This window comes from Netta rufina (assembly GCF_964035555.1).
Source record: "Netta rufina genome assembly, chromosome: 12".
Classification (NCBI taxonomy): domain Eukaryota; kingdom Metazoa; phylum Chordata; class Aves; order Anseriformes; family Anatidae; genus Netta; species Netta rufina.
In genome coordinates, this window is record NC_140135.1 from 3,987,752 (window position 1) to 4,007,846 (window position 20,095).

A 20,095-nucleotide genomic window follows, 5' to 3' on the forward strand; every position below is an offset into this window, starting at 1 on the left:
TACTTACTGGAACTTGCTCTAAATGAATGTGCCTGGAAACAGAACATTTCAGATTAAGCAACTATTGCTACTTACTAGAAGTTGACCCTACTTTTTATTAGTGGAATTCTTCAGCTTTTTAGCCTTCTATACATACCAAATATGCTGGTTTATTTCTGACCATCTTTATTAGGGCTTAAATATTACATTCTGATTTAATGGAGGCAAAAGGCTATTAAGGAGATATGCTCTCCAATTCATGACATGTATTCTTTTTTATGTTTATATCATTTACATACATGGAATCACTGAATATTGTCTAAAGAAAATAAAACAGTGAGATCAAGACTCTTCTCTGTTCGAACAAATACAAGCTCCAGAAGTTGCGGTGCTGCTGCACTTCAAGGAAGAGGGAGCACTTACAGGAAGAAGTCCCACAACTCTTAAATATACTAACTTTGTCAACAATGAAAAGCCACCTAAAACTATTTAAACTAATATTTAAACCAGCATATACAGACTAAAGGCCTTTTGTATCAACACAGAAAGCACACATAATTCTGTAGATTTTATGTTACTGAAGAACAGCAACTTCAGGACAAAGATCTCTTTCAAGGTATTTTAAGGAACAACAGCTGATAAATTCTAGTTATTTATTACCCTGCTGGAATTAAAATAACATTTTCCAAAAAGATTCTTATTGTAATGACATACGTCTTAATGTTTTATGACATTTTAGTAGGAAAACTGGAGGAGGGTCTGAATTAGCAAGACAGAGTTTACCTTGTAGCAAGAAAACCCCACAGATTCTTAATGAAATGAACAGAAAATATTCTTAGAAAGGGTTCACTTGCTATAAGATGAAAGAGAGAGAATGAATAGAGGCACTGTGTTTTTCTATATTTCTAGGAAACAAGCATGCATAGAATATATACAATATATACAATAATATTGCAATTTATGTTCTAGCCATGCCCTCAAGTAGGGCTGAGAAAGGCTGTGAAACCACCCCAGCAGCTACCAGACCACAGCAATATTTCACGAGTTCTGTCCAGCAGAAATAAGGAAACACTTCATCCACTCCCAGCATTCATTTCAAAGCCCCACATTTCTTCAACTGCTAACGCACAGCACAGTCCATATACAGTCACATGCAAGTAAGAATCCTGAATTATATTTTAGGAAGTGTCTTCATGAACCACTGCATTGACGCGGTCCTTTAAAAATAACTAGGAGAAGGTACAAACCTTTATAAAAGGTGAAAATGGCAGCAATTTGAAAAGTCATATGGAGCTAATAGCGGTCAACTTACATCTCCTGTTTATTTGGCTGAAGCTTCTGCTGCAAAAGGATCTCTCGTTGCTTCTTACAACTGTAATACTCATTTGTTCAGTTTGGGAATATAATTCATTGATCGGAGAAAAGATCTATTACTCTGCTTCAGGATACAGGAGACACTCCTGGGTCAAACGATCCTGTCTCTAAGCTGCCAAACCAGTGAGTTGTCTGAATCTGCAATTTTGAAATATTGTGACCTCCATCAGCAAATTGCTGAAGTAGCTCCTACAAGATCATCAATCGGTAGCATACCTACAGATTTAAGATCTTCTAACCACGTTGATTCTTAGGATGATCTGGAAATTAGCATTATACTAAACAGAAGATGCAGAAGCCCTCTATAGATCATATTTTAGACATCCTGAAATATCTTTTTGCTATTTAACATTGCATAACTGAAGCTCCCTTAAAAGAAACACAGATGACATAAGCTATCTCACTGACAGGGGCATGTGCAGGGATGAATCATTCTTTTAAGGATTAACAATTAAAAATGTTATCTTTCTCATATTTACACCCCCATCTGTTTTGCATGTAAAGTTTGGGGATCACCCATAACTATGTATGAAACAATCACTTTTTGTACTCAGACATTAGTTTCTGTTTCTCTTTAAAAATGAAAAATTTGGTCATCTTAAAAGATTATTATTGAGGCAATAAAATATCATCTAATATTAATGGTAGACTACCCCACAGAAATAGCTAAATACTATCTTGCACTTCACACTTTTAATGAGATATTTTCTGAGTATATTCACAGTCTTTTTTAATAAGTTATTGGAAATGAAATAAAATCAAAAAAATCACTATGGTTACTACTAGAAGTAAACCTAGTAAAGCAGGAAAGATTTAGTATTAAAAGTCACTACAGTTTTAAATGCTTGAAAACAGTATTTAAAGACTAAAGGTACTTAAAGGGCTCAGAAGCAGGACAAATGAGTTCCCTGAAAAACGTCTCTTATTGTTTACAATGCACAGTTTCAGCTAAGACTTATTTGTCTGACATTTCATAAAAAAATAATAATTCTGCTTATAGGAAAAATGCTGATAAACACCAAAGCAGACTTACACTCAGTTCATGAAGAATTACATATAAGAAGGTAAGAAGCCTTTGTCATTACAAGTTGAACAGATAATGCATTTTTATTATATTTTTAACTACTGTAAAATTAATTCATACTGCTGAGGTTACAGCCAGACACCACCATTCTGATACAGTAGAGCCTCTTACCATTTTAACAAGGAATGAAATTTCCCTTCAATATATATTTGTTATGTGTGTGTGCAATAGAAAGCCTCTTTTTCTATTAAGAATTCCTAAATGTTTAGTAGGGTTAAGTCATTATTACAGTGAAGTACTTGTGAGGTATGTCTGGCATTATGACACATCCACCAGCATATATGACAACTTCAAAAAATTTTCTATCCATTCAAGTATAGACTAGAAATGCAAAGCAACAGTCATCCTTGCCGAGATAAGAAGTTCATCTTAAATTGAGTAACTTACTTTCTCGCATGCATCCAATACCAAATAATTTGGGAAAGAACGTAAGAGTAACAGAATAACACCTCTTCCAGTACACCTTCCCAGAAATAACTCTGAAAGCAGTATTTGCTTCTTAATCTGTGACTTCTATGCTGCTGTTCCAAGAGAACGCATGCAGGTTTCCTAGAATCAAGCAAGTAAAACAGATTCTGCTCCATGCAGAAGTAACAAAGGAAAATATGAGCAATCATTTACTTGGCCTCACTGTTTAAGGGCTCTGTGGGGTCTGTGCAGGCCACTTGCTCTGAAAGTGAAGAATGTTTTGGAAAAGATAAATGGCTTGCTCCTACAATCTACGTAAGGCTGCTTGGTTTGGGATTGCAATTTTTGCAGTGTCCATTTCCAGAGGCATACATCAGAATACCAACTTTCACACTGGAGCATCCTGTTTCCAGAATCAATAGAACAATCTGCCATGTTTTGTTTCTGTAGTTAGCAATGCTGCAAAAGAGGTCTCAGGACCCCATCACTCCAGACAATACCTTGCATGATGGAATCTTAAGAGATAACTACAACCGCACAGGGCACTCTTATTTTTAGTGCTTAAATGGGCAAGAAATCAAATCTCCACTCCACTTTCACAACTCAGACCTTTAAGGTGATGGTAGTTCTAGCAAAATAGTCTCTTAAATTTCTACAGAAAACAATCCATATAGCATGCAAAACAGTGACTAATTAAATATATGCAAATAATTTAAATGGCGTGACTTCTGCTATAGATGCTCATAATATCAAAGTAATTTTCTTAAAGACATCTGAAATCCTTACCTCCCAGTCCATGTAGTCACATACATCCTCAAAGTTAGTGAGTAGAGACACTGAGCAGAAAAGCCGTGGCAGCTCATCCCTCGTCATTGGGGGGAAACGACTATCTTTAAGGGCACTGTTGAAGACAAAACAGAATTTCAAACTTTTTTTTTTTTTAAAGATCAAGGATCTAATGAATCAACTGAAAAGCATAAAGGACAAAAAAGAAACAAAACAAAAAACAACAACAACCAAAACAAAACAAAACAAAAACAAAAAAAGACAACTGATGAAGTGATGACCAGTTTGATAACCCAGTTACCGGTGTAACACACTGACCAATATTCCCAACTTGTTCCTTAGACATTTCTTTTAGATTTCTTGGCTGGTCAGTTAGGTGGTATTCTGGGTGTTATCGCTATATTAGGGGTGATTGCTTCCTGAGCTGATTTTGCTTCTGTGACAATGACTTACTAATGAAGCACCAGAAAGTTTTGGAAAAAGTTAAAAACAAAAACAAAACAAAAACACACAAACAAAGCAACAGCTCTTCTACCTGCAATTTAGTAAATCCCTTTCAAAAAAAGATTAAACCATATAGAATAGAGAGGGAAATTCTGTAGCCTGCAAAAATCAAATGTAGTAAATACAGTAATCAAACTGTAGAATTTAATTCAGTGAAAGAAATCCAAGCAAGCAGAATATTCTCCAAAAAGAATATTGATTATAAATAGGTAAAAACATCCAGGAGTTCTACAGACTTGTAAACCTACAGAACTTGAAGGTGTTCTGCAAAGCAGAGATAATGATTAGTAACATGGAAGCTTGCAAACAGCTAAGCTAATCCTCAGGCTAAGGCACGGTTCTCTAGACGAACATACATCTAGCAGACAGAATTCCATACCAAGAACTATCTGTGTAGATTCCAGTGCCCCTTGAAAAACAAAGCAGTTAACAGACAGAAAGCAGCACCACCAGTAAGAACATTTGTAAGAACCTACTCGTATAAGTTTGGTTAAGAACCAGTTCAATTGGAAAAGGGAAGGTTAAGGTATCCCATCATTTTTTCTTCTCTTACAATTTTAAATGTGACATACGTGAACATCTCCATGATCATCTCCAACAGAAACAGACCTGCTAACTGAGCTTTTTACTAAGTAAGGAGAGCTTAACATTTAGAGAGTTGTTAAAGTACTACCAAGTTCTTCATGTCATACTGTGTCATATAACAATTAGATCATTCTTACTCATTTCGCTTGGCATACAACCTGTAGTTGCCATTAGCTGATACCATTACAGCCATGACGATGGCATTTAGAATATGGCTGAAGTCTCTGCATCAGATACCACCATCTCACGTAAGGAATAGTATAGCTTTATTAAGGCATATGAAATAATAGTGCATAAGCAAAACAAAAACAAAACAACAACAACAAAAAAAGTAAACTTAACCTAGGAGAAATCATCATATGTATAACCAGAAATAGAAATCCCATCACAAGTTAATCCCATACACTGATGAATTAAAACAGAACCTTTCCTTTTCCAGGGGGAAAAAAAAAGTCTTTTTTTTCAGACATGCTACAAGTAAAGAACATACTATTGGAATTACTAGAGGCTCTTCTCCAAGCTTTAGTATTTTTATGTTATAAAATAGATAAGAAATTTAGATTTTCATTATGAAGGTAAATTTGTTACGTAATTAGGAAACAGATGGTGAGTCTATTCTACCAGTACTTAGAGGTACTTCTAGGCAACGCTAGTCAAAGTTGCCATACACAAGGAAAAAAAGATGTTGAGACAATAATTAACTAGCCAAGATAATTTTTTAAACTTATTTATATAGGACAGGGCTACATAGACGTGTGAACAACTGAGAACACTAATGAGATTTAAAGCATAATGCCTGTGATATTTAAGTAATGACTTTCACTGAAGATGTATCAAGATATTCTCCATGATTCTGTTGATGGGATTTGCAAAGCCAGGTTTCTAACTGCTGGAAACCAGACAGTTACCTTTCTCCATTACCTGGTATTTCAGAGCATCATCACAGACCAACTTAAATAGCTACAGCAGGAGAGAAAGGAAAATTTGAGCAGCTAATTCAGCCTTCATATCCCTCCAAATAGGCAAAACATATATAAGAGTAAAGGGAGGATACTCTGAAACACAGGGTCAGCTCAAACCAGAAGTCCATTTTGCCTTGTATTAAGTAGTAACCAGCAGCAGATGGCAAAAGAATAAATACAAGAACACAATAAATATCCAGGTGGTCCTTCCCTAGAAGACTCTCTAGGAATCCAGCTGTTTAAAGCTTAGGGATTTTGAGCCAGAGATGGGATATCTGCACTTCTCCATGGGTTTATTTAATAAGTGCATGCAAGCATGCTCTTGAAATTTTACACCTTTTAATGAAACTAAAAACTATGCTCAGAAACCCAAATCCTCTTTTCATTTGATATTTTGATTAAGAAATATCCTATCCAGAGAATCTGTTGCTACTGGAAGTTTACTTACATGCAAATTTCAAATTTCCCCAGTGTATATTCTACCTCTATCATATAACCAGTCTATTTGAATAACTACTGAAAAGCACACGAAAAGACAAATATTATTGTATTAACAAACTGCAGATTCAGTTATCTTATAAAACAACAGTATGCATGGATATTGCCAATGCTTGTTTAATCCTGTTTTCAAGATTTATGTAACAATCTTACCATACTGTAAGTATTTATAACCTTCAGATTTTTTTTTTTTTCTGTGGGGGGCACAGCCGGATACTAGTTTATCTAACTTTCACTTCCCCTTCCTAAAGCTGCCAGAATGCACTTATGAATTTAAACTTTTGAAGCAAAGGTTGTCTACTGTGGGTGTAAGCCTGATACCCCATATCATCATCAGTAGAAGCCCAGGCAAATTCCCACTTACTGAAGATCTCCTGCACCGTCATTACCAGATGAGAAACCATTCTCAATTTAACATACTTTAAGTCGTACAGAAACAAACATCATACATCACACGTGTCAGTCACATCTCAAATGCGGTGGTAATACTTTAAAACAAGATGAGTGAATCATGACAAACTTGAATATTGATAAAAAGCTGTGATATGAAGCCTTCATGTGAACACAGTGGAAGCAGAAAGGCACACAAAGGCAAAAAAAGCCTCAGGCATACACAGCGAACAAAGTAGTTCAATTTTAGTGAAAGCAGAGCAACAGAGTGCATATCGCATACACTATTAGTAAAATTAACTGGCTAATTCTGTTATTCAGTAATACGAAACTAGCTCAAATACTTGTTTTCATGTAACCACCTGATGGTAACTACAGTACTGTTTATCAAACGATAATGCCATTTCAACCACACCTGAAATTGTTTCTTCAGAACTGCTAGGTGCATTTTTTTTTATCTTTATCTGTACAGCTTGCTGAAAAATTGTTCCGTCATACCTACAGACATCTTTGCACATATCCTATATTAGCACTGCTGCTGCTGAAGATAAGGGAGCAATCTGGCAGAAAAAAATGATCAGAGATTTGAATAAAAGTCTCTGATGCGACTGTAACTAGTCAATACTGAATACTGTGTTCCTTCTTTCCCCATCTCCAGGTCCCACATTTCAATTTGTTTTCATCTTCTTAAACAGCTTTGTCTCCATTGTTAATGTCAGCAAAACAAAAAATTACCTGAAGAAATTAGCGTTGACAAACAACCAATAGAACATCCTAAAAGCCCTTATTTGTACCGTTTAGCTACACAGAAAGGATTCTGTATGCTTATGCAAAACGTATGAAACTAGAACAGTCCAGTAACTCTCCCAGGTGTCAAATCTAGGAAAATTAGCCTAAAACTTAGCAATCCTGACCTAATGAGTTTCATCTAGATGCATCACATACTTCTTTAAAACCAGGAAATATCTATCTATTGAGTGCTGTATGTTACAGACTGTCAGCCTTCCAATCACTCATCTCTCTATTGCCCCCTTGGTTGAAACTCTAAGTTTCAGATACCTTTTGAAAAACCAAGAGCTGGCCAGCTTACTATCATCTATTCAGAGATAAACCTTCATTTCTGCATTTTTTAATTGCTTGATTAACAGGAAACACGTGAAATGCATCCCTTTGGAATTCATCCATAATCCCTGGGCTGCAATTATTCAGTAAGCCTAAACTTTACCTCTGTGGTATTTAATAAGTCACCATCTACTGACTACTCGGATGATTTCAGCAAAACAAGTGGAGGGTGTCCAGTAGACTTCCTCACGAGCAGCTGTCTACATTGAGAGCTTAGCTTTTGTACAATGGTTAACAGACGGTCAGAAACGTCAGCAGGTCTCAACACTTACCGAGCACAAGAAAGCTTGCACGAGCTTTTACTTTTGCTGTTCCTGTTCTGTGGAGAAAGAATTTCAGTTTCTAGAGACAACAGTTTGGCATATATCGTAAACTCTACAAAGATGTACATATGTAAATTCAGACTTTTACCTCACTTTTACTGTTTGCGTGCTTCTTGGTGAGCAATTTAAAAGCAAGCATAAAACACAGACGAGATAACATATGCTCACTTTCCTTAAAAAACTCATTTCTGATCTGACATGTTCAGAAAGAAAAGCCACGATATACTTGCGTGTAGGTATTCTCAATTGAAGAAACTGTGTCGTGTCTCTTTGATGGAAGCATTACTTTTGCACTAGTAGAACATGATTTTACCATCTTATTCAGTGCCATGTTCTGTTAATTCTTCTGTTAGAAAGACAAAAGTATTGTATCGGAGCAAAGACTGGTAAGACTATTAGATAACAGGTTTTGAAAACAAATTCCAATTTTTTTTTCTGTTAAACTTAAAATAAAGGAAGAGTGGGTGGAAATAACCAGTAAAATAATTTGGGAAAATTAAGCAGAGTTCAAAACATCTTTAAAGAAAAAAAAAACTATTTTGAAAAACATTTTCTACGTCATCTGTTCTGTATTTCTTAATGCCCAGAGCAAATTTACATATATTGCTTCTGACTAAATGGCAGTACTTGGTAGTGAAAAGTTGAAAAGAAGCAGTGCCAAGCAAGAGGAATTCTAGCTGGCCAATAAAAGGACATTAGTTTTTCCACATGGGGTTCTGCTTCATGTTAAAAGCAAAGCAGGCAAAGTCAAAATTGAATCCTGTTCAAAGAAAACTATTTTTAGACACAAAATGCATGCACACACATGCACCGCATTTCTAGTCAAATATACTTATTTATGAAGTTTTGTGCATCTTACTAAGACAGATCAAGTAATTGCCAGTCGAGAAAAAACAAAGTATTAATCAACAATGAGGTTTTGTTTTTGTTTTTTTGGGCTGAGCTATGCTATACAAATCCCAGCTCCTGCTCAAATGAACTTCATCTGTCCATAAGCTCTCCAGAAATATGTTCTTCAGTAAGTTCATGTTCCACTCCCCTTTGCATTTGGGTGTACAGGAAAGTAGGTAAGCTTGCAAACTTTGAAGTATTTCAGTGTTTAAAGACAATGAAAAGATTTAAAGAAAAGGAAATTGTTTCAACTATTTTGAGTTATGACTAACAGCATGAAATTCAGTGAAAATTATAATTAAGGCTTATATTCCTTAGGACTACACCTTGTTTTAATAAAATACCGTTTCATGGTTCTGAAATAATAGCATGAGCAGGTGAACCAAAATTCAATACATCACTGTGCTGTCCCCATTTGTATTTTCTGTAGGCCACAGAAATGCTAGAAGAAATAAAAATAGTCACCTTCAGTCTTTAAGAACCTATGGCTCTTAAACGTGACGTGGCAGCTTGGTAATAAACAGAAGGGCAGAAATGGGGGAAATGAGAAATACAAATGATTTTAAAGGATCTTTAAAAAGTTTACTAGCGTGTATGCATCACAAAAATTAGAGAAGGATTTGTGTGGACAAAGGAAGGTAGTGGAAGAATTCTTACTATTTTATTATTATTTAATGAAAGCAATAATTAAATTCCTCACTAAACCTTTTAGTGGACAATCACATCTGCAGACCCAAACTGGATGGAAGTTAGGCAAAACTGGGTCCGGTTGTGTATGTTACTGGGAATTACTTTCAGGGCTTTAACATCACATAGTGGGAGAAGATGCAAACGAAACACTCAAGCACGGGGCATAATATAAGTAATACTCTACTTTTAAGGGAAGTGTAAATGAGGCAGAGACATTAAGTGACTCACGCAATTTAGGAGGCTTACACAGTGAGTCAGTGACAGAATCAAGAATAGCATCCAAGATCCCTGACTCCTACAAATCTTTCTGTGACAGCTTCTTTCACAATCTGCTCAGTCTACAGCAAAGAAATATAGATCCCTGAACATCAATCAAAAGAGAATGGATAAAATTAAGTAAACTAATCTAATTAAAAATAATTTTTCCTTTTTTTTTTTTCAGTTCACTCTACTACAGACCATTTTTTTTCTTAATTAACCAGTTTCCTATACAGAGCACAGGTAAACCAAACCATATCTTTTTGTCATCCAAAGTAAACAACAGTTCTCTAAATACCATCAGGACAGTGACGAAAAATAGGTTAAAGATCTGACTTTACAAACTATTGTCCTCTCCTGATAAATACTAGCACTACTGGTAGTGCTAATGGTAGGCAAAGGAGTGAAACTTGAAAACCCTTTTCATTCAGCTCAGTAAGTATAACCCTGATATTCTCAATGCTTTTATCAAGAGAAATGCGAGGTACCTTAGAAAATACATTTTACAAAGAAATGGGCTCATGTCAATAAACTGAGCCCAAAGGGCCTACATATCATTCTTCAGTTAATTCAAAACATCCTGAAATTAATGAGTGGCAAACTCACTGAATTTTAGGTAACAGCAGTGAGATAACAGCGATAAGAGACAATTAATGACAGGATTTCAAAAAAAAAAAAAAAGTTTGTTCCATTGCAGGCTCATTTAAGTTAGTTGAGATTTTTTACTTTTTCAGCTTTCGTATAACTTAAATAGGAAGAAATTACAGAGCACTTAGGGAGGTCACCGACATTTTCCTGGTGAAAATCAGCTATCATAACTCAGTTTGGCAGAAAGCTAGCAGCTTCCAAGTCACAATCTGCAATTAATTTTTAGGTTAGAAAAACATGGCAGAGTATGCTCCTCTTCAGAAAGAGGAATTGTGGTGAATAAATTCTCTTAGCTCTCCGTGTAAGCGATCAGACAGCCTAACAGACCTTACGTGACAGCCCTCTAGCTTTTCTACATCACCAGCAGAGATTTGCCAACTTAAATGGAGATTTCAAGCCGTGATTTACATGCATTGTCAAATCACTTGAATGCAGGGGAAAATAATTTATTTATATTGTCATTTTTTGTTTTTATTTTTTTTTGTTAAGACTGCAAAATTTCCAGGAAATAAAACAACTGTGAATGACGTGTTTTTTTCCTGAACCCTCCCTTACATTTAAGAGACAGAAAAGGAAAGAACAACATTTATATTTCCTGCACATTATGTTGCTAAGTGGCAGTCATGGGGTAAAAAAGAATAAAAATAAGGAAATACACTTGTTGACATTTTGGACAGAAATAATTCTCTGAAGTTCTAATTTTTTGGCCTAACTAATTAGCACAGTGCAGCAGTGTTTCAGATAGGAGAAATAAAATATAGATCTGGCATTTTGGCTCTTCAGTCAATTTTTCTAAGTCCTGCAAACTAAGGTGTGCCAGGAAATCTCTCCCCCAGTCTCGGTCTCACCTCCCCCCACTGGCTTCATGCTTCCAGCATTTGGATCCAGTCATCTGGTTTCAGGGGATGATAGAATATTCTGATACTCTATTTTAGATGGTTATTTTAATTTTGAAAAGAATAACATTCCTCTAAGAGACAACTCAGAGTATGTACCTAAATTAAGTGTTTAGAAGAGTTCATTAGAAAAGGCAACCTCCATTAATTGACTGGATAACACAATTAAGCCTCTAGATTAGGCAGCCAGACATGCCTCAAATAAGCTGTCTTATTTTATTAATTTTTGTCCCTAGAATTTCTCAACTCTCTGGTATGTGTGGAAATTGTTACCAGTGTTGTTAATAGGCAATTTGTTAGCAAGGCTGCAGCAGTCACCAGACAACACTAAGAGAACACACACATCTGGGTAGGTCGAATTTACCAAGAGGCACTCAGCTTTCCTTGGTTTCTTTTTGTTGTTGTATAGGTTTGGTTTTTTCCTTTAAACTATACAGGATTGAATATTGTCAGATTTCTTGCAGATGGTGTATCAGTGGTATTAGAGACATAAATACAATACACTGAAAAATTTCATAACAACTGTGAAGAGCAGACCCAGATCCAGAAAGAGAAAAACTTCCCGGTGTTCTATTTCAAGCATTTTCCTTCGAGAAAACTTTGGTTTGTTCAGAATATCCTGAAGGACAAACCAATATACAGAGTTTTTATTAGTAGTTTCAAATTGCTGAGTGACAAGGAAGAGAAGAACCCCTGGGCAAAAGAAGAACCATCTACCAAAACGAGAGAAACCATTATTTGCTCACTTCAGTAATTTTGGAAGCTGCTCTCCCAGTCGCGTAACAGTGACAAGGACAAGCACAACTAGGTTTCCAATGTTGTTTTTTTTTTTTTTCTTCATTCAGATGCCAAAGTATTTAAAAACTTGATCTAAAATTTCAAGGCACCTGAACTTCTTGGTTGGCAAGTCATTCATCTACATCTAACCCTGACACATGCTAAAAGAAACAAAGGACAAGGTTCTGCATCAGTACTGCAGCTGCCTGCAGAACAAAGCAGCGGTAATTTATGGCTTCCCACACGGGACGCTGTCATCCCTGGGTTTTATGACAGAGGTGCCCAGCTGTGCTATGTGTTAAAATTAGAGCTGTGCATGTCATGTCAAAATGGCTCATGGTACGGAACAAAAGAGAAGCGACTATTGGTGGCGATGACGGAACCCAGCAAAACCTTAACAATCCCCACCTAATGGGCCTCCTCCAAGAGAACACTGAAAAAAAAGTAAATGTAATAAAGGAAAAGTTAAAAGCTGTGTTAAAAACTATATATATTTTGGCTGCAGATCAGATTTTTGTAAACATTGTAGCATTGCACTTGGAATTCCTAAAAGATCTATTTATACAAATACTAATTCAAAGGTATTTCAAATACACAAGGAATAAAAATAATAATTCAGGGATTTTGTTTGGAGTATTCCTGAAACCTGAACAGAGGCAATTAGGATATACCACAATTAACTGTTTCTGTATCATCATCTATGAAGATAAGTATTTTAGCACCTGCTCCTCATGCTATACAAACTCATCAATAACTTAAATTGCGCCAAATCAGTTCCATCAGTTCACTATGGGGAAATGATTTCACAATCAGTACCAGCACAGTACGGAAATCCTCCCTGATGTTCAGACAGAACTTGCAGTGTTCCAGCTTGTGCCCATCACCTCTTGCCCTGGCACCAAGTGGAGCCTGGCTTCATGCCCTTTGCACCCTCCCTTCAGGTGTTCATAGACATCAGTGAGGTCCTCCCTGAGCCTCCTCCTCTCCAGGCTGGGCAGTGCCACCTCTCTCAGCCTCTCCTCGCAGCAGAGGTGCTCCAGGCCCTTGCGCTGGGCTCTATCCAGTGTGTCCATGTCTCTTTGTACTGGAGGGCCCAGAACTGGACTCAGTTCTGCAAATGTGGCCTCACCAGCACTGAGCAGGGGGAAGAATCCCCTCCCTTAGCCTCCCGGTGATATTTTGCCTAATGCAGCCATGAACACCAAGAGCCTTCTTTGCAGCAAGGACACATTGCTGGCTTTTGTTCAACTTGCTGTCCATCAAGACACCCAGGTCCTTTCCTGCCAGGCTGTTTTCCAGCTGGGAGGCCCCAGCATGTCCTTGTGCTGGGGTTGCTTCTCCCCTGGGGCAGGACTCCATACTTCTTAACCTTCATGAGGCTGCAGTCAGCCCATTTCTCCAGCCTGTTGCGGTCCCTCTGGACGGCAGCACGGCCCTCTGGCGCATTGTGCCAACCACATACAACTGAAAAGCAAACCATACTGAAGCTGCTGAAAATGTTCTGCTACCTTGTTGGTCTTCCCCCAAACAAGTGCTGTAGTTCACTTCCTACCGACATTTAAATCAACAAAAGAGGTACTTCTAAAATATTTCACAGTATTTCTAAAGATTCTAAAGAAGACCCATGATTTGCAGGCAAATCCTTATTTTAGTTATTTTAATCTCATTTCCTGCACTGGCTATCTTGACTCACAGTACATGCACAGGTCAACTCCATAGCACAGACGGAACTAACGTGGTCTGGGATAATTCAAAGTTGCTTCTCAAGAAGTCTGCATTCAATGGGATTATCTGTTAAGACATGTAGCTAGTGTGCATCTGCGTAATGCCCAGTGTCTGAAAATCCTGGAGGTTTAATTACTGCTGGTTCTTCAGCTGAGTCTGACAATCTTACACAAATGCCAGGTGCAAATGATTGAACTCCTTGCTTTTTACCATTACAAAATTTCCCATACGAAAAGAAAGCTCATAACCATAGAAGCTGTAAAAGCTAAGGCTCACATAAATTTAAAAAGAGCTTTTTAGAAGAAAAAATAATAAACATGTTTCTTCTACTGCTGAGAACTACTCAGAGAAATATTCCTTCATGATCTGGATTCTTCCCTGTAAACCCTGTTCATCATTATGTCAAAATAACGTCATACTAATTCAAGTCATTATGTCCATATAATCTTTTACTGCTGTAAGTTTCCAATGAAACAATGAACACTTGTATGAAGAGATCCGTAAAGTTCAGGAGAATTCTGTGTATGCACTGTTATGGCAGTAAAGTGGAAAAATATGATCACAGAATTCGTAACTCCTACGATCTGCTCTCATCAGCAAACATAACGCAGTTGGAAATAGAAAACTGACAAAGCAGTATTGCAGTGTCCTGATTACATTAGTAAGAGTCAAGTTTCTATGGCTCCAACAGCCTTACTGTTTCCTGAAGCCAAAAATCTTACCCTATACTGTTTTCGTGGTTATAAAGGAATTATTTTTCTCCTTGGATGTGAAAAAAGAACAAACAAGTTAAAAGACTCTGCATTTTTCTCATTCTGTTTTAATCCCACTGGAAATGGGGGAATCATTTTGAATTACTGTAAAAATGTCCTATTACACAGAAAAACATTTTTTTTTCTTACTTAAAATTAACCTAACTTAAAGATGTAGGCAGAGCTTCAGTAATAGGGTAACAGATATGCTAAACTCAAGCTCTTCACCTAGCAGGTCAGTAAGACACAGAAGTACGGTTTGTAGCAAATTACAGCACAAAGCATGCAATTACTGTGCATTCACCCAGGCCTAGCAAAAAAAGGCAGAACTGCTATGCTCCGTGCACTCCATGCTTCTGCATCCGGACAGCGTGAGCTAAGAAGTCCACGCTAACACTTGCCTGTCCTCCCAGTGGCTCAGCAAGGACTTTGAACAGCATTTTCTGACTGTAGCTGGACATGAGGTAAAGCAGCTGTATGTGCAGTTTCCTTTTAAGTGGCAGCTTCTTTTCTGCCTCTTCCTACATTTTCCCTCGCCCCTCCCAGCATCTCTCATCATGCTGGGATAAATGAGGACAATAGAATTCAAAGCCATGACAGTTTGTGTGTCAGCTTCATGCAAACATTCACAAAACTGAAAGATGTCAATTGCCATGGAAAAGTCCTGTTTTGATATAGGAAAAGCAAATCCACAGCGCTTAAAATAATCACACAACGTAACACAGAAAGCCTACCACCCTCATTTCAGATGCTTAGTAAGTTGCATAACTACACTGACCAGGGTTTGGTGTGTAGGTTTTTGTTTGGTGAACACATCATAAAAGACCAGTCAAAACTCTGAGCTCCAATTGGACTAAATTTTAATGTCACTAAAGGGCTCTCCAGCAGATGGCAAAGTTTAGGTAATTGACAAAAACGAACTGCTCGATTAGATTTAGGACTGTTAAGCTCGAGTAACATTAACCACTCAAATCCCTAAGTACGTGACAAGTTCCTGGAATTCTTTACAGCTCCATTAGTTCTCTCACTACTGACGTAACCACTTTACCCCAAAACAGATACTGGATTCAAGACAACATATTTAAGGCCACTTTGTTGCTGAGTTCAACCCCCACTTAATCAATCGCAAAATACTACTCACCTCTAGAGAAGCGTTCAAGTCACCATTTTAAAAAGTACAAGTTAATAAAAATATTTTCAGTTCTTTCTGCATTTTAAAAAGTCTCATCCTAAGCAGATATGTAAAAATGTTACAAAACTTCTCAGCAATGCAATGATGCATAAATATATGAATATAATTTGAACATTTACACGTTCAATTTCCTGAGACCTCTAAAAATAGGTTTTGTTTTTGTTATACTGTTGAAAGCCTGGAACAGCAGAGTACCAAGTATTCTCAATTCTGTCACTGGAAATACTATAAACTGTACTTCTACATAAAGATATGAAGTAGCTGCATTTTTTTTAGTTGTCAATATCCTTCAACCAACCAGTTCAGGTAATGCTGCAGATGAAATTTAATTAATCTCCATTTTCATACTGTTTATCACAAATACAGAAACTGTGTTCTGTGGTCAAAATCCGCAGTTATGGACAAATTACATATGATCACCTTAAGAACAAGGAAAGCAAAAGGCATGTTGGAATACACAGTAGCTGAATTAAAAAGGAAAAAAAATCACATTCACTTGAGCTGTTGCACTACAACAGAAAAAGAGATGAAGACAGTGAAATAACATGAAGATACTGATGAATGTAGTCTGATAGCTCACGGTGCACGCTGTCTTAGAGACAGGAATATGACTCCTCACAATACAGGGAACAGAGTAATATCCAGGCTTGTTTCCTAAGATGTGCATTTCCTTAATCTCTCTACTTAACTTCGATCATGTTTAAACTTCTTTTTTTGTGTGGTGGTGGTGGTTTGTTGCTTTTTGTGTGTTGTAACCTAAGCGAAGTCTCTTAGACATACTGTGAATATATACGGCAGCTACAAAGAGATGCAAATTTGAGTGCTGTCAGCATAAAGGTTGGTGTCTGAGCTCATGGCATCTTACTAATTCTCAGTGTTTTTGTAAATATAGTATAAAAAAGGCACAAGATGGATCCCTTGTGGCATATGATATGTAGTAAATCCTCTGGGAAAGAAATAGCCACTCCTTATTTCATGGGAACCTCGTAGGCACAGAAGAAAGCATTTTGGTTTCTAGACACTTCCTCCTGCTATCTTGAAGCCACTTTAGAAGTGCAGGCATGAGAATTGTTGTATTAGGACAAATCTTAATTTGTTATTAAAAACAATAACCAAGGACTCTCAAAATTTGTTTCTTTGTGCACTTGTAGGCTTTTATTTTATACAAAAAATTCATTAACAGATTAAGTTATGATTGCTGTATGCCTCCATAAATCACCAATCCAAAACCATGCATCAGATATATAAACCCATTCTATACATTTGGAGGCTTTGCTGTCTGCATGCTTCTGTCCCTTCCTCCTCTTCCACACACAGGTAAACTTCTTTTTTCTCTTTTTAGCAACTCTGTGACTTCTGTCTCTCAAGACAGAAGTTCACTGTTTCATTCCTGTATTCCTTCTAGCTTTCTGCCATAGGTCTGTCTACTTCGGGTGGTAAACTCAGTGCCACCTCCAACATTCTCAGCTTACAGAGGTGACTGGATAGGGCATTCACAAATCACTATCTCCAAGGTCAAGACACCCAAAGCAACAAAACCTTTGCAAGCTCAGCTAAACATTACATTCAGTTCCAAGTCTGCCAGCTGTCGCTCTGTATGTGTCTTCTACTCTAAATCAGACTTTGAGTAGCAAATAAAAAAAGCTGGAACAAAATGAAAAGAAGTTCTGAAATGAAGAACAGGCAGAGTTCAGGTTATGGTAGACTACATCTGTCTGCAGCCTCAAAAACTGCAACATAAGTAGTCAAGGAATCCATTTAACATTACATATATTTGAAAATTCTTCTCAACTACAGAACAAAGGATCATTACAAACATCTAAGTATAAACGTAAATATGTTTGACTATAAGATTAAATGAAATGTGGAATTTATGCTTACTAATTAAATATTTCATATAATATCCTCTAAGAAGAAACTACAAGCCAAATTCTTCTTCCTTTGAAGGTAATGGGAGTTCTGCCATTCACTGCATTAGAAGCCTGAAACAGCAAATAATTTTATCTGTTCAGTTCTTGTGCTAACTTAGCTTTAAAATACTGTAATGTCTTAAATCACTTATATTATACATATATAGTTACAGAAGTTTAACTGTGCAAATTACGCCAACAGCAACTGACATTTGATTATTCAATGTTGAATAAGGATACAATAAACACAAAAATGGTTCATATTTAGTTATATTCATTACAGCTACAATTCAACGTACCTAAAATGTTTAATATTTGAATGAAAATAGGTTTCATCCTCTTTTAGAAAAAGCAGCTCACAAATGGCTCACCTCCCGCACATCAGCAACACTTTACTCAGTTTTGTGAAACTCTACATAGCAGTTCTTGTAAACCTACATTTGTGAAAATACTTATGTATTGCAGACTTCCACAAACTTGAAGACAATTTGTTGAGTGAGAAAAGAGAAAGTCACCCTTTCAGTATCTGAAAAAGCAGAACACAAAGAAGGGGTTGCTCTAACAAACGAGGCCGCATGCAGTGCAGAGACCTCCGCAGACAAAGCACAGCTGCTGCTCTTTGCAATGAGGGATTAGCAGTCTAGGTCAAAGGAAAAAAAGCCTCTCTGTAGCTAAGTGAGCAAACTGCAGAATGCATCCTCAGCATGGATGAGAAAGGGCCATCTCACCAGCTTGCAAATTGTGTAGAAGCTTCTGGGAACAGAAACAAAACCAGCAACAGTTCTTTGACAGAACATGTAAAAATGATTCTGGTGAAAAGGAGCGATACCCCCACTGGAGGACTGAGGTTGCAGTGACCTTTCAGTTATTTTAAAATTATATTTCCCCTTTTCCCTCCTGTGTGTTCATAAATATAAGCATTTTTTCTTCACAGCAGAACCCACATGCTATCTGTGGGGCATTAGCAATAACATCTGGAAATAACTAGTTGAGAGATAACAGAAAAAGCTTTTAATTGTCTTTCATAAGAACAGCCCCCTCCCTCTCTTTTATTTTATTTATAATTTTAAAACACAGACACTCGAGTCTCTTCCAACCTTCATACAACTGAGTCAATACATTTCGGCTTTAAATATTTTTGGCTTCCATTTTTTTGGCACTTCAGTTGAATGAAATATAAGCCAATATTTGAGGAAAAAGCATTACTGATGCTCTGATCAAGCGCTAGATATACTTCTTATTCTAAATCATTCCCACTTCAGCCACTTTTCACACAGGGAAAAAAAACACATCTTCTAAACTGAGACACATCACTTGAACGTACCAGTGTGAATGTATTTTTAACCTGGCTTTTGTTTAAGAATGAAACACCAAAATTGTTCCTAGCTGTTAGGCTGGTGTCCAAACTGGCAAGTGAATCGTATGCTACAGGTAGCGTGGGATCTATTGCAGTTTGTGGTATTGCAGAAATAAAAGTCAGTAGAATTACTTAAGCTAGAAGTACCAAAGAGTTGTAGTGTTCAGAAACCAAGAGCTTTTCTTCCTTTCCCTGTCAAAGGAAACCAAATAAAATTTAATCAACTGAGAACTCGATAAAAAGTAAGAAGGTGTAACATTATTAACTTTAACAAAGTCACACTTCCTTGCTGGTACAAGTTTGATAACCCTTACTTGAGACGCTGATTTACACAACACCTAAGTAATTGCCATCATCACAAAGGCCTTTTTCAGTAACACTGGGCCTGCAGCTTATGACAGCTGGGGAATTTCCCAAGAGCTGTGCTCAGGCTCATCAGAGCACTCCTTAACATCTGTACAAGTTCCCTAAGTTCTTGTGGGAGTCATTTATACGTGTACTTGTCCAGCCTGACAGACTGCGGGCATGACTGCTGGCCCTTTGTTACAAGTAATATGCAGTGAGAAAAAACATTATACCATTGCATCAGAACAACAAACCTTAATGTAAGCATGCAAGCTAACAGATTTTGTAGCCTGCAAATTGGCACTGATGGTCAAAAAAACTGCTATCCACTATAGTCAAAAAGTGATTCTCAGTGTGCTTATTAAAACACACAGAATTAGATTTAGAACAGTTTTAATTAAAAGTTTTGAAAATTAACATAAAAGTAGAAATTTGTGATGTTAAAAATATATGGAGATGTATATTCCAGCAATGTTTCCAAGGAACTATTTCCATATTCTCACAGCATTAGATGAATTAGAAACTGTGTCAATCCATCGTTACGCAGCCAAGAAGTCAACGTTTAATTTCTATTTCTAAAAGAAAGGATAGCACTAACACACACTTTAACGGACCGTTCATGCATTGCTCCATGTACTT

At 36.9% G+C, this 20,095-nt stretch overlaps 1 protein-coding gene across 1 annotated transcript in view; it reads right to left on the reverse strand.

Annotated features, from left to right (window-relative positions):
- AMMECR1 (AMMECR nuclear protein 1) overlaps positions 1–20,095 on the reverse strand; it is a gene marked incomplete at its 5' end in the record, with an annotated part of 108,618 nt that overhangs the window by 14,167 nt on the left and 74,356 nt on the right. The window contains one exon of the mRNA XM_084294329.1: positions 3,632–3,746. Coding sequence (XP_084150455.1) covers positions 3,632–3,746 — 115 coding nt within the window. The remainder of the gene's footprint in view (positions 1–3,631; positions 3,747–20,095) is intronic.